The 14018-nt window shown below is 40.2% G+C and overlaps 1 protein-coding gene across 1 annotated transcript; it reads left to right on the forward strand.

Annotated features, from left to right (window-relative positions):
* Positions 1 to 6197: 6197 nt before the first annotated feature.
* crsp7 (cofactor required for Sp1 transcriptional activation, subunit 7) lies at positions 6198 to 9593 on the forward strand. The gene is made up of 4 exons (XM_070919527.1): positions 6198 to 6273; positions 7370 to 7444; positions 7536 to 8797; positions 8882 to 9593. Exons 1-4 carry the CDS (start codon positions 6202 to 6204, stop codon positions 9327 to 9329), a joined length of 1857 nt encoding a protein of 618 aa, XP_070775628.1. The 5' UTR covers positions 6198 to 6201; the 3' UTR covers positions 9330 to 9593.
* The last annotated feature ends 4425 nt before the right edge of the window (positions 9594 to 14018 follow it).

The following is a 14018-nucleotide window of genomic DNA, read 5'->3' on the forward strand; positions in this document are numbered from 1 at the left end:
GACCTCGTCCGGGCAGAGCATTGATTCCGACCCAATCAAAATCCCACAAGAGAGCTTTTAAAAGAAATTGCAGGAAGATGCATTGAAATGTTTTTGAAGACTGCTGCCAGCCTCCCTTCTCTTCAGAACCGGAAAGATGGCTTACGACTGATGACATTCAAGTGATGGTATGAATGATATTCATGGTTCTGTCACTACTTTTTGCAAATGACACATCCAATTTTGACTTATTTTAGATGCGTAGTTTTCATTTGAGGGAGCTTGATCATGAGGGCAGAAGGAGCCTGGTCTCTTATTCTCCGTCAATGACTGACTAAACCATGTCAGCAGAGCAAATCTACAGTATACCTATTGATTTGTTAACATAGAGTAGCTTGATGACTCAGAGGAAACACCTTTAAACTCCCTCTGTGCCAAGCTGGTGGTTCTCAGTAGTACATTCAGTTTGGATATTAATGTAGTGCTAATCCCTGTGTAGTTTGTCATAGAAGCCAAAGTCAGGCCTGGTTTGATTTTTTTTCCCCCAAATTTCCTGGCAAAGTTACTTTCAGGAAATGCTGAATTTTGATTTTACCATAGTAAATAGCAGTCATCAGTTATGCATGAAATCACAGATCACTGTGCATACTTGTTTTGCCTTAATAGCTTGATATTTTGGTTTTCATGCAAAGATGACTATTATGTAAATGAGAAGAAAAAACATTTTTAATTGTCAAGTAATTTGTACTGTTTTACAGGTGGTTTGGCCTACATGATTCACAGTTGCATTACTGTCGCATTTCTGAGGTGTGCTGATCTTTATCCGTTACGTCATCCATTGTCACTACCATGTCATTTCTCACATTCATTTATCAGTCAAATCTAAATGGATAAATGAGTTTGCTGTTATGAAATAGATGTTTACAGGTTTTGTTTTATATTTTACATGTACAGAATGTGATTAGATTTTGCGTAATGGTATCTATGCAAAACTACAGCGATCGATTTAGGACTGTACATTGAAACGGATAAAATGAACCCTTATAAAAGGAAGCCAACGTGCAAGATTCTTATAGAATGCACAGCAACGGTGCCATGTTATATTTCTTTTGATATGTTTGAAACTCTTTACATTTTTCTTTCAGACTAGTGTGGTGTAGAGTTAAAAAACAAAGGCTCAGTGTGGCACACAGTAGAAACTCTCCTGGATTAACTCCCAAAGATGTGACCTCAGCGTAGTTGAAATATATATATTTTTCCAGACAATTGAACTGCCTCTATACTAGAACAGCATTGTTGATGCAATGAGAATGTATTTAGGTCACATCTGTACAGTTGTGTTGTTGCCATCTTGTCATCCTCATTGCCTCTCATGTCTAGCCTTTACGTATTGTAGGACCAAATATATTTCACCTGCTCATTTTTCTCCCTGCAAAGGAGACGTGGCATACCGTTTTTATATATATATATATACCGTTTATATATATGACGTTTTTGTTTCCTTGGCACTACAGTGACACTGCATATCCGTGTCCTCGTCATGCTCGTCTGGTCAGTTTGTTCCATGTCTCTTCAATCTTTGGTTCTGCATTTATACAGCTTCATGCATTTGCTCTTAAAAACAATCCTCTGTGAAGTCAGTGTGTTTCTCAGTGAGTGGATCCTTTGGATAACTGTGTCCCTTATCTCATAGTGCACTTTATGCATTTATTTAAACACTGATTTATGAGAGTTTATATACCAAACCCCCCCTGTGACTGTTATGTGCACTGGACCTGTTGCCCTGTCTTTGATTAAACTTGCCTTCTTGTAAAAAAAAAAAAAAAAAAATACGACAAAAAGCTAAATTGAATTATAGTTATTTTTGAAAAGTCATATAACGATAGTCTATTTAAAAGAGCTGTTTTTACTTAATCAGTGAGTATTCTGTTCGCTGTCTACTGTTACACCGTTTTGTTCCTAAATTTTGGAAAACATTTGAATTTTGGGACAGTGGTGATCAGAGTTGTGTCGGCCATCAGGTTTGAGAAAAAATAAATAAATAAAATGGACTTTATATTGTAATTCAGTCCCAGGTATAATTACTATTAAAATGCTCATAAAATGAATATAAGTTCATTTCTAAGACACTATATAGCCGTTTCCCATCAATATTCCACACTATGAAAAAAGGCTTTTCTGTAGCTGCAACATTATGTCTGTCTATGTGTGTCAAGGTCCTCCTGTGCCAGCGTATTTCATTAAATTATTCTCACATAATGTAAATCAAAAATGTTCCGTTAAAAAATGTTATCGAATCAGTTGAAATGAAGTTATTGATTTTTTTCCCCCATTTTATAAAAATACTAATGTTTTGGATGCATCATGATTCTGAATTTTTGATGCAGTTTTTGTTTTTGCAAATTTTTTTTCTATTTTAATAATGTTGTGACTGCATGAATCTCTGGACTTGTTTTCCCGTTTGTGGCTTGGGTTTTTATTTCCTTTTGAAGGCTGGGGGTCAGCTTTGTTTGTCTTAAGTGTTTTGTTTTTCTTGTTTGGTAATATTGTCCTTTGTCTCTCTTTAATTCAGCGTCATGTGTAGGCTACGTATCTGCTAAGTGAAGCCCAAAAGCATCAGAAATATGGTAATCAGCCTTTTATGCACACGTAGAAGCTGTCGTTTGGTACTCTGTTTTACACTGCAATATACAGTATGTGCTTATTTTCTGTGCAACCCCCACACAGGTTAATTATGTCGCGGTAAATCTAGACTAGCTTTGTATATTGCTGTATGGTAGGATCAATGTTTTTTGTGCTTTGTGTGATATGATGTCAAAGTGAGAAAATGCACTGAGAAATACTGTGCTGCAATATGTCATTGTGGCTCTATATTTTCTGCTGGACCTCAGACTTTATGGTGAGCCTGACATCTTTGTAGGTCCATTTTCTGTTTTTGGTATTTCTTTGGACTTTTTTTGTGCTCATGTAGATAGCTCTGACTGACGTGCCGCCTGTTACTGCCACCTTTTTATGCATCAACGTTCAGGTATCCATTGGTATTACACCAGTGTTTACAGAGACAAGAGTTTACAGCGGAGCAATGTTTGTTTTTCTCTCCTTAAAAATGTTTCAGCTTTGTTAAATACTGTATCTGGAATAACAGACTGCATATGAACCACTTGGGGTGTAGAATACCAAAATTATTTTCAGTGAATCAGTAATGTAATTTGAATTGTATGACAATAATTTCAACATTATGACCATAATGATCTATTTCGTTAGGTTATATGAACTAATTATATTTCCTTTGGATTTCACTCGAATGCATTTCGAGGCCCTGAAAGCACTTTTTATTTAATTTACAGACTTTTATTCTGCAGAAATTCCCTTCCCTATGTACTTGCTACGAGCAGCTACATGCCATCAGAAGTTTATTTTGACAGAATAGGTACTATTTAGATTTTATTGACTTTAGTTTTATAGTAAACCGTCATCAGCATTGTATCTTCCTCTCTTTCTTTTAGTGTTAAATCAACAGTTGAACCAAAAAGCCAAAGCTTCAAAACAGCCATAAATGAGAGAATACTTCTAACTGTTGAAACACATCCTCTCCCTTTGTTTTTCAAAATATTTTATTGGGGTACAAATTACTTCATATATAAACTATGAACTTATCAATGCATTGTTTACATTGAACATGATTACTGAAATTCTTGCAGCAAAGAGATGTGACTCCTATATTTATCTCTTTTTCCGCATGATGCTGAATTTCAAAATGTCTCAGAAAATACCTTGACATATTGTATTTTGCTTTAAATTAAGTATTTGGTTTTCCTCTGTTTTATAGATCTGCTGTCAAACACTATTTTGTAGTGAATATTACTATATACATCTTGTCTGAGAAATAACATAGACATACAGTAAGAAATAACATAAGAAATAGCAGATACAAATACTGTACAGTCAGGCTATATATATAGAGAGAGATATATATATATATGTAGATTGACTTTATGACGCAACATGTTAAAAACACAAACTGAATCAGGAAGATGATACGGAGTCAAAGTCGTGTATAGTCACTCAGTGGGTTACCCACATCTATGAATCCTTTGTGTGCATTTTGAGGACAGCCCACTGCTGGTTCAAGCCTCATACAATGGCAGCTAAATTGTTATATAATGTATTTTGTTTCTGAGTACAGTGATACTACAAACACTGCACGTGCATTTTACTGCCGTGAAGGGGTGCGCTATGCTCCTATAGTACACTCACAGCAACAGGAAACATGCTCATAGAATATGCAAAATCTAGCATTCTGCAGCACAGCTTGGCAAGTTGGTACTTTTTTGAGCTAACCCTTTAAAAATTACTGGTTCAAACCGTGTTCTTCAAATTGTGTTTTCTATTCTAACTGTCAAATCGGACCAAAATAATCCAAGTTGGCTGTAAATGTGTGCTATATTAAAGATGAAATACGCTTTTGTTTGAACTGTACCTGATGTATTTTTCTTGTGTGAAGGCTTCTGTCTTTGTATCTTTGCATTATTATTTGTAAATGAAATGAAAATAAATATATCTGAATAACCAAAGACATTTCTTTAATCTCTTGTCATTAGGTGGACTACAAAAAGCACCAGAAAACAATGATCTAAAACAGTAGCTACATGATGATCACAGCCCCCATAACTGGCATAACTTGGACAGACTTTCTCACCCACTCCACAGCTTCACGCCCAGCATTTGCCCTGCTCTGCTCCCACTCTGTCCACGCTGACAATTTTAATGAGTTGACAGTGGACATTTTGCATATAGGATGGGTATGACAAAAGTAGACGGCTCGTGGTAAGATTTCTGTCTATTCTATATGAGGTAATGGTCCTGATTATGTTGGGAGGGTTATTATTTATTATAAAAAATATGAAAAATGTATTTCTCTTTAGATATTTAGCCAAACTCCCATCAGTTTGGTGGCTCAAATTTAAAGTCTGAGTTCCTGAGCCACACCATCACTGACGTCCTCAAATGGCTCAAGAGTGTCTGCTTCAGTGATGCTGCATCCTGACTTGCTCAGTGTTTGACCTCCTGGCTCTGCTCTTTTAGAAACAGCAGGACTCCATCTGCTGGTGAAATGCTGCAATATAAAGTCATCAATAGTAAGAATTTATAATAACTTCCATATTGCTGTACACACATCCATATCGAACATTTATTTGAATGTCTCCCTCACAAGTGACCACTGTTAATTTTGTAAATGTAATAGGGATGTGTGATTGTTGAGAGATTCTGCAGGCTACGTGTTGGAGTGTGTGTAAATTTGGTCTAAGAACTGACAATAACATATTTTGATATGATTCTCTCCTCAAGGGAGCTGGAAAGATGTTTTGTCTTGAGTTTGGCATGTGGCTTAAGTGTTTTCTATTCCTTTTGATGGTGGTTCAATTGAAACCATTAGTCAATTAATCGATTAGTTGATCAACAGAAAATTAATCAACAACAATTTATTGTTTATTATTGAATAATTGTTTAAGTCGTGTATCAAGCAAAATCAAGCAAAGAATTTGCTGCTTTTCTCAGCTTTATGTCACTGTAAATTGATTACCTTTGGGTTTTGGACTCTTTTGGTCAGACAAAACAAATAATTAGAAAATATCACCTTGGGCCCTAGGAGACTATGATGGACCTTTTCCATCACATATTACATTTTATAGAATAAATAATGATTGGGTTATTTAAAAACAAAACAAAAACGATGAATGAATTGGTAATGACAATAATTGTTAGTTGCAGCCAGTGCTCATTTCACAGCCTCGGTTACATACCACTCATTTACTGTATATAATAACAGAGCAGGAGGAAAAAGAAGCAGTGGGGTACACCCTTAATACATCCATGGGTATACCCAGGAGTGTAGGCGGACGGCAGGGATGTTTACTTGGCTACGTGCAGACGTCAAAGCGCACACATCGTATCCCAGCATGCAGCAGGAGGCCGTTGAGAGATCCAGCAGCTGGTAGTGAGTTGCTAGAGCGCCGAGCAGGCAGCAGCCAACGGTCAACACAGCACACACATTTCCTACTCCATGTGAGAAAAACTGAGCCGTCTACCTTACGGGCGACAGAAAAATATGCTGTTCGGACGCCTGACGTGTTACCGCAGCGGCTTTTGAGTCATCATTGTCACCCGGTTTTCATTTTGGAGGATTCCTCCCTCCATCCTCCGGATCGCACCGAACAGGCAATGACAACGGTCTCAGCAACCCCGCAGCAGATGAGGGACCGGCTGCTGCAGGCCATCGACAGTCAGAGCAATGTGAGTAAAGCTAGCAGGCTAGGTAGCTAACGTTAGCTTGTTTACCTGCACTCACGCAAACTCGACAAGGCAGTTCACCCAACAGCTGTCAATTAACTATTGTATTGTTTTTTAAAATGCGTGATTTCCGATCTGGGTTGGCACCGATGTGTCGAATGACTGCGAAAGATGAAGAGACGCCGAGTTCTTGGTTTGACAGCTTGCAAGCTAACTTAGCAGAAACGTTACCTTGGTTAGACACCAGTCTGGCGTTAGCTGGTTTATGTAGCATGCTAGCCGCTAGCCTAGCCGTAACACCAAAGCGGGTTTTGAGTATTGAACGACATGAAGGAAAATAATGCATACATGTGCCCTCGAAATAAGTAGTTTACTATGACGTTATCTGTATGTTCTACTAATTGGCAAGAATTTCGTTGTTGACCGTTTCACGCTAATAATTCCTTGTTGGCGAAGTGTGGGAGGTAGCTAGCTAACTCTTAGCTTAATAGCTACGTTTTAGGAAATAGTCGGACCCTTCCTTCTCAAGTTAGTTAAATGCTAGCGGTAGCCAAATCAGCTAACACAGGTAAGTCTGCCGACACTGGTTGACTTTCTCGACAGGATAAGACACTCGCTCAAATTAAAGTTGGTCAGTTTTTGCCTCTAGTTTTTGCGTAACTGCTACACTTTAGTTTAAACGTTTGCAATGGTGGAGTTTTTTTGAGTTGACACTTTGCCATCTTTACTTTTCAACGTCGTTCTGTCGATCAGAAGCAGACAGACAAGCTAATGTTTCCTAAGCTAACTTGTAAGCTAACTTACCCCCATACTCGCACACGTTGCAGGCACGATTCAGTAGCTTTGAGTTTTTCTAAATGCTGGTGTGTTTCTATCCATCACATTAGTAAAGGTTAGGAGACTTGGTTAATCATGTGAGTATCAGTCATTTGCATTGTCATCTAATATACCAGGACTTTGGTTAAAGTCATAATTTAACAGTGACTTCCACTGTCAATTTCTCTGTAAGTGGTGATTTTAGACAAATACTAAATATTTGCCTTGTGCTAGCAACAGTGCAGGTGAAGTAATACAAAATGTTTGTTTGTCCTCCCTGCAGATATGCAATATGGTGGCTGTATTGGAGGTAATTTCCGGTCTTGAAAAATATCCTATAACCAAAGAAGCACTTGAGGTAAGACGGTTGACTATGCGTGAATTACTAATTCATGTAGAAATTGTGTTGTTTAATTTGTTTCTAACTTTCACCCACATTCATTATGTAGGAAACTCGCCTAGGAAAATTGATCAATGATGTGAGGAAGAAGACCAAGGATGAAGATCTTGCCAAGCGTGCTAAGAAACTCTTACGGAACTGGCAAAAGCTGATTGAACCTGGGCAAGTTGTGGCTGCGAGTGCCCCTGGGTCTACAAATGGCAGTTCTCATCCCTGCAGGACGGATGCCTCTCCTCCTGATATTTCTGTGTCAGGGAAGGGTGTCCCTGAAGTCAAAATCAGAAACGATGTCCACAACACATACTCACCAAAAGCTGAGAAATCAAGCAGCCGCAAACGCAGAGCAGAGCAGAGAGACAGTGGAGTGCACTTACCAGAAAAGATCTCTAAGATGTCTTCGTATGACAACTCTGTTTCACCACCACCCACCAATGGCATTGCAGCCAGTCCTGATGCCCCGCCTGACCAGCAAGTTGTGCCATCTCCTGACAGATCTCGGATAGAGCACCTTGATAATGATAAAATCAACAGAATTCCGGTTAATGCTGTCAAGCCTCGTCCCAGCTCCCCTGGAGTAGCCAAACTACCGAGCACTTCCTCTATGATCAAGGTTGCGGTGATGCAGCAACAGGCCAGATTGGATGAAGGAGGAGGGGGGTATTATCAAGCCAAAAGTCCCCGTGCCCTCACTACCAGTCCAAGGAGCATGAAGCAAGACACAGTGACCAAGCGCTCTTCAGCATATGCACCGAAAGGAACACCTATCCCAAGTCCTTCCTCCAGGGACTCTCCCTTGTCTTTGTCCCAGCCTGTGTCCTCCCCAGCCCAAGCATCCTACGCTGACAAGCTGCCACATTCTTCTCATAGGTCTTCAATGCACTGGGTCAGTTCGTCAGAAGTCCCCTCTCATTGCCCACCACAAGACATCTCTGCAACACTGGAATCCCCATTAGTCCCCCCCTCACCCTCTCACCCCCAACACAACTCAGAACTACACAGACCGACATCTGAGGGAGCCATGTCTGTGTCTGATGACACAGACGGTTCAACGGTCCCCAACTCGGAGCATAAAAGGAGGAAGTACAGGTCAAGGGACTACTCTGTCAACTTAGATGGCCAGAAAATAGAGGACACGACGAAGCCTGTACGGTTAAAAGAACGCAGACTAACATTTGACCCTGTCACGGGTCAGATCAAATCTCTGGTACATAAAGAACCTTCTCAAACAGAGGAAGCCGCCACTCCTGACCCTGCTGAGTCTAGGCAGAGAACTGAAAGCACTGTACAACAGCCCGCTGCACCTGCCCCGACCCCTGCCCCGACCCCTGCCCCGACTCCTGCCCCGGCCCTGGCCCTGGCCCTGGCCCCGGCCCATGCCCTGGCCCCGGCCCCAGTCCCAGCCCCAGCCCCAGCCCCAGCCCCAGCCCCAGCCCCAGGTCCTAGTCCCAACCCTTTCCATCAAACAAACTGGAAGGAGCTGTCCAGAAATGAAATCATCCAGTCGTACTTGAACCTTCAGAGCAATGTGCTCACCTCCTCAGGGGTCCAGGCCCCTAGCGCACACTTTTTCATGTCAGAGTATCTGAAAAGGGAAGAACAGGAGATCAAGGAGTCACGGAAGATACATGTTCTGCAGACGGACAGCTCAGTAGGGGCTTTATCGGGCGTGAGCCGGGAGGTGACGGACGAGGACTTGGACAGGGTACACACACAGCACTGGCCGGGGGTGAACGGTTGTTATGACACCAAGGGCACCTGGTATGATTGGACAGAGTGCATATCATTGGACCCTCATGGGGATGAAAGCAAATTGAACATCCTGCCATATGTCTGCCTAGACTGAGGGGTTTGGGAAGGTTGCTGTCCTTTTCCACTCATTTCTTTGTCTCCCCACAGAGACGAGATACTTTGTGATTTTGTTTGTTCACTGTGAGTTCGGCAAAAGCCAGGTCCGCTAAACTCCCCGCCACCCCCCTTGCCTCTTCCTCTTTCTGTGATAATCTATTGAGATTTTGATATAAAAAGAGTAAATATTAAAAGGATAGTTGAGTTTGTAATACCAAGGGCTGTTTCTGTTTTATTTTTCAAACTGAAAGCCACAGGAATGATGAGGCCCTAGTTGCAGAGTGCTGCTACTAACACTAAAGGCAAGAAAAAGAGGACAGAATTATCCCACACAACTGGAAATGGTGTTACGATGTGATTTTTTGATGTTCTCAATCCTACCTCTATTTCAAGCTCACTGGGATGATACTGCTTTCTTTTTTAACCTTCTAGTTTCTAATGAGGAATTACTATCTCGGGTTAAATTTGAGGGAAGGCTGGGGTTTAGCCGTCCTGTCCAGACCGCCATGTTGGTGCCCAGGAAGGTGTCGATAGAGTTCATCTAGCACAGGTAGAGCTGAACATGTCCAGAGTATGAAATACTGGAGCATATTTGGCAGTTACAAGAAGCTTTATGTGAGATATAAAGAGTAAATTATAAATTTCTTATCATGTATACATCTATTTATTTTGACCATTTCATTTATGGGACGTTCATCCAAGCAGACGTTCAGAAACCTATAGATCTGTTTATCTTTTTCTTCCACTGTTTGCATCACAATGTTGTCAGCCTAATCTTCAATGTCAAAGGGGCATACCGATGTTTTTGCATGGTCTCTCTTTAAGATTGGCCAGTGCTTTTGGTCTTAAACATTCCACCCTTCACCCACTTTCGCTCTCTGTCTCATCACACAGCTCCTGTATGTCTCTCGCTCTCAAGAGATTTATTCTGAAAAATCACTCTGTTCCAAATGGTTTCATTAAAATTGTGTGGTGCTAATTTAAAATGAATTCAGCTTAAGTGAAAAACTCTCGCCACGCGTAATTCTCTCCCAAGTCTAAAATATTAAAGAATGTCACATTTGGATGGTGCTGATCAATAATTGCATTTTAGAGATAAAGACAAGAAAACGTTAAAAGCTGGGACTCACTTTGTTTCCATTCCTTTAGTTATCGTTTGCCTTCTGGATTTCCTTCACAATGTTCTTCTCAGTTAAACAGCCTTAGTGAATGTACAAGATTGAGGCCTCTTATGCACTTGCACAGAAGTTGTGACAACTTGTTGGTCATTTCATCACTGACTTAATTCAAGTGTGAATAGTGACTGATGCTCCCACAATTAGTGCGCCCGTAGTTTAGGAAACATTTAGGATGCCGTTTAAGGTAGCATTTCTTTTGCTTCCATGTTTCTTTACAGGGAATGTAGAAGGGAGAGAGACAGAAAGCTGTGTGCATCAGATGTTCTTGGCACTCTCCATGTGACAAGTAATACTTCATTTTGATTTCCCTCATCAGTCACTACCACTTGTTTCTCACATGACTTAAATTAAGATTGGCTTCTGTGCAGCCTCTCTGTCCATACATTCTTTCAGTCATTCATCCCTACCAATGTGCCTTGGTAAATGGTAAATCTGGATTTGCTTCTGCACAAAACGCGCCTGTCCGTGGAGCCGGGTTTACGTGCGAGAATTCCAAATCCCATCGCTGGTATATGCACCATTTCTGTTACTTTTTTGTACACACTGATCTAGCGAGGGTGGAGCTGCAGACAATGAGAAACTGCACAACAACACAGCTGGCAATAAAGGAAAAGTGCTACAACTGGTTGATAAAGAATTTGTTTTCTGGAGTTTTGACTGGGGCATCTTTATTTGTTCAGTGTTTAACATCTCTCAATTGTTTGAAAAATAAAATGATCTAAATCTTCAGCGCAGTCGACTGACTCGTGGGTCTTTTACAGTGCCATTGTGTTCAGCAATAGCCATCATCCTTGAATAGTTTGCCCTGTTGAAACTGAGCTCTGTGTACTTCTGCCTTTTGTTTTGAGCTTTGCTGTAAAAGATGCATTATGCTGTAATTTGTTGTACTTACCCAGTTCATCCATGCGGGGGTGCACATTGTCCATTTGTCCTTTGTCTGCATCAGTATGTGATGTAAGGGTGGGATGATACCAGTAATTTCAGTTCAGTGGGAAATAATTGATCAGACTTGTCATTTTTCTAGCCCCACAAAGAATGTATGACCCTCTATTTTTAAATAAAAGAATCATACTTAAGATTTAGATCCTCGTCCCTCAGTGGAAGCCTGGGATTGTCGGCACACCCAGTAAAGAAGTGGCCATTTTTATTAGCTTCAACATATGGGTCCCTACATGTTTCATGGATTCTGGTATCATAACTTCGTCACTCCCTGTCATGACTCCGTGAGCTGACGTAATCTCATTACAGATATCAGGATGAGTAACCCCCCCCCCCTTCCCCGGGTGTATGACTCTGAATCAGTCCTCTACACACCTGTATGATGTAATCACCTGCTACATGTAGCCTCAGAAACACAGCTGTATTCAGAGACTGAGGTGAGACACCTGGCCTCATTTCGTCATTAGTTTCCAGGATTTTACATCTCCTCATGTCTCGTTAGAGTCTGTTGAGTAGGATAGACAAACATGTAGCATAGAGGGTTGTAACTCAGCCATAACACAGGCTGAAGTTGTGCAATTCACTGACATCTGCTGATGTTGTGATTGGTTGATATTATGGCTTATTTTCATTGTCGATAAATCTGCTTATGATTTTCTTGATAAATCGATTCATTGTTTTGTCAGAAAATAGCTCTACATGATGTCTTCAGCTTGCTGTTTTTTCATCCGACCAACAATACACAACACAAAGATGTTCAGTTTACTGTCATATGACAAAGAAAATCAACATCTCACGTTTGAGAAGCTAGTACCAGGCTGAAGGGATTGAGTATCCAAATAGTTGCTTATTCATTTTTTTGTCAATCAACTAATAAATCTATCGACTGCTATTTCAGCTTTAGTAATATGAAACAGCACACTTCTTGTTCTTGTTGACAGATGGTTGAAAACCCTTTCAGTGTTTAATTCTAGGTTTATTTCCAGCATGAAACCTCTCAATCAGAAGCTCCCAAACCTCAAACATGAAAAAAACTCAAAAATCTTTATTTCCAGCACAAATCACTTTAACTTTAAAGTGATTAAATGCACCGTGGAGCCAGACTAGCTGAAGCAAATGTCGGAAGCTGCATCTTTGTCCAATTACCTATAGTCAATAGCTCTATATTTACCAATAGCCCTATTGTCCATAACTAGATTATAGCTGGTCTGGAAAACAACTGCTGTATCACAGTGAGTAGGCTGCCTTTTAGAGAATATGTGTTGGTGTGGCTGTAAGGGCACCCTTTCTTTATTATCTGATGATTTCTATGTTAATCAGTAATGTTACAATGTCTGAATAATGGTGGTGTAACTGGCAACATTTTAACACTGAAGTTACTTTTTTACAGATGTTTCCCTGGCCCCCATTTAAGTTTAAAAGCCTGTTATTTTAAGAGAAATACATTTTTCAAGTGCTGTTGTATTTGAAAATGATCGCTTTTCATTCCCCGAAGACGCAACATGGTGTATAGATCAGACTTTTCTGAGTTTCTGTGTGGAGCTGACTTGACTGAAATAAGAGAAAGAAAAAGCCCCTGTGACCCGAAAACAAATCCCCTGGCCTTCCCAAAGCACGGTCAGGTTAAATTACACACAGAGTCATTAATATGTAACTGTCCTGCCGAGAAAACTGTTGTGAATTGTGTGAGATGTGTCTGGAGCAGATGTACAAATCCCGGCATGTGAAGGGCAGTCGTATCTGTTATCTAAAAGCCCATAGCACTGACATTACGTCACCTCAGTAGCTCTCTCTACTTTAGTTTAGTTCCTCAAAACTTTTTTTTTTCCGGCAGTTAGTGACTCAAAAAAGTGCGACAACATGTCTGGTCCACTGCACGTCTGGTATGCAGGGTGGGACCGGTGGATCACTCCCACCATTCAGGAATTTGGGAAGTTTCCTTCCATATAAGGACTTTTTGATTTCAATCGCGACCTAAGGAAGAGAAGGGGAAAGGTGGAGCCTAGGATCGATTAACGAAGCGTACGACCAAAGAGTATACAGGGGAAATAAGAGGACTCCTGTCTGCGCACTTCCGCAATTGCTGAAACTTTTCGGCACACTTTTAAACTGGGATGAATAGGTAGTTTTACCTAAATTGTTTTGCGTGTAGGCTTATAGAGCCTGTAATATATGCTTGCACTTTTTTTTAATAATTTGATTTACTTTATGTATAGGGTCAATTATAGTCTCTACGAATTTAATTTCCCAGCATGTAGGTCTAAATACTGTACATAATCATTTTCTAACTACACTGCCAGGAATAAAATTATGACAGGAGAAATGCTGAAGACTTTTTCTGATATTATCTTATATTTCTTGGGCAGAAAAAAAGCCCACTGTAAACATATTGTGTCTAAAATACTGAAAATACCTATCACGTGTATGTTTTTAATTGTAGAAGGTTGCTAAAATCCCCAAATTGACACGGAACCAAATAGATAAGAACACTGTTGTTGCTCATATTGAAATCATGAGCCAACATGTTGATGTCTCGTGCTGAATATTAATTGAGCATATTGATTTTTTCC

The sequence above is a fragment of the Enoplosus armatus genome, chromosome 14 (genome assembly GCF_043641665.1).
Source record: "Enoplosus armatus isolate fEnoArm2 chromosome 14, fEnoArm2.hap1, whole genome shotgun sequence".
NCBI lineage: Eukaryota > Metazoa > Chordata > Actinopteri > Centrarchiformes > Enoplosidae > Enoplosus > Enoplosus armatus.

Bases quoted from the DNA above. Each gene is read 5' to 3' on its own strand.
- crsp7 (XM_070919527.1), top strand. From the start codon at position 6,202: ATGACAACGGTCTCAGCAACCCCGCAGCAGATGAGGGACCGGCTGCTG. The intron at 7,445-7,535 runs GTAAGACGGTTG...TTCATTATGTAG, and splicing joins TAACCAAAGAAGCACTTGAG to GAAACTCGCCTAGGAAAATT. The intron at 8,798-8,881 runs CCCTGCCCCGAC...CCCGGCCCCAGT, and splicing joins CCCGCTGCACCTGCCCCGAC to CCCAGCCCCAGCCCCAGCCC.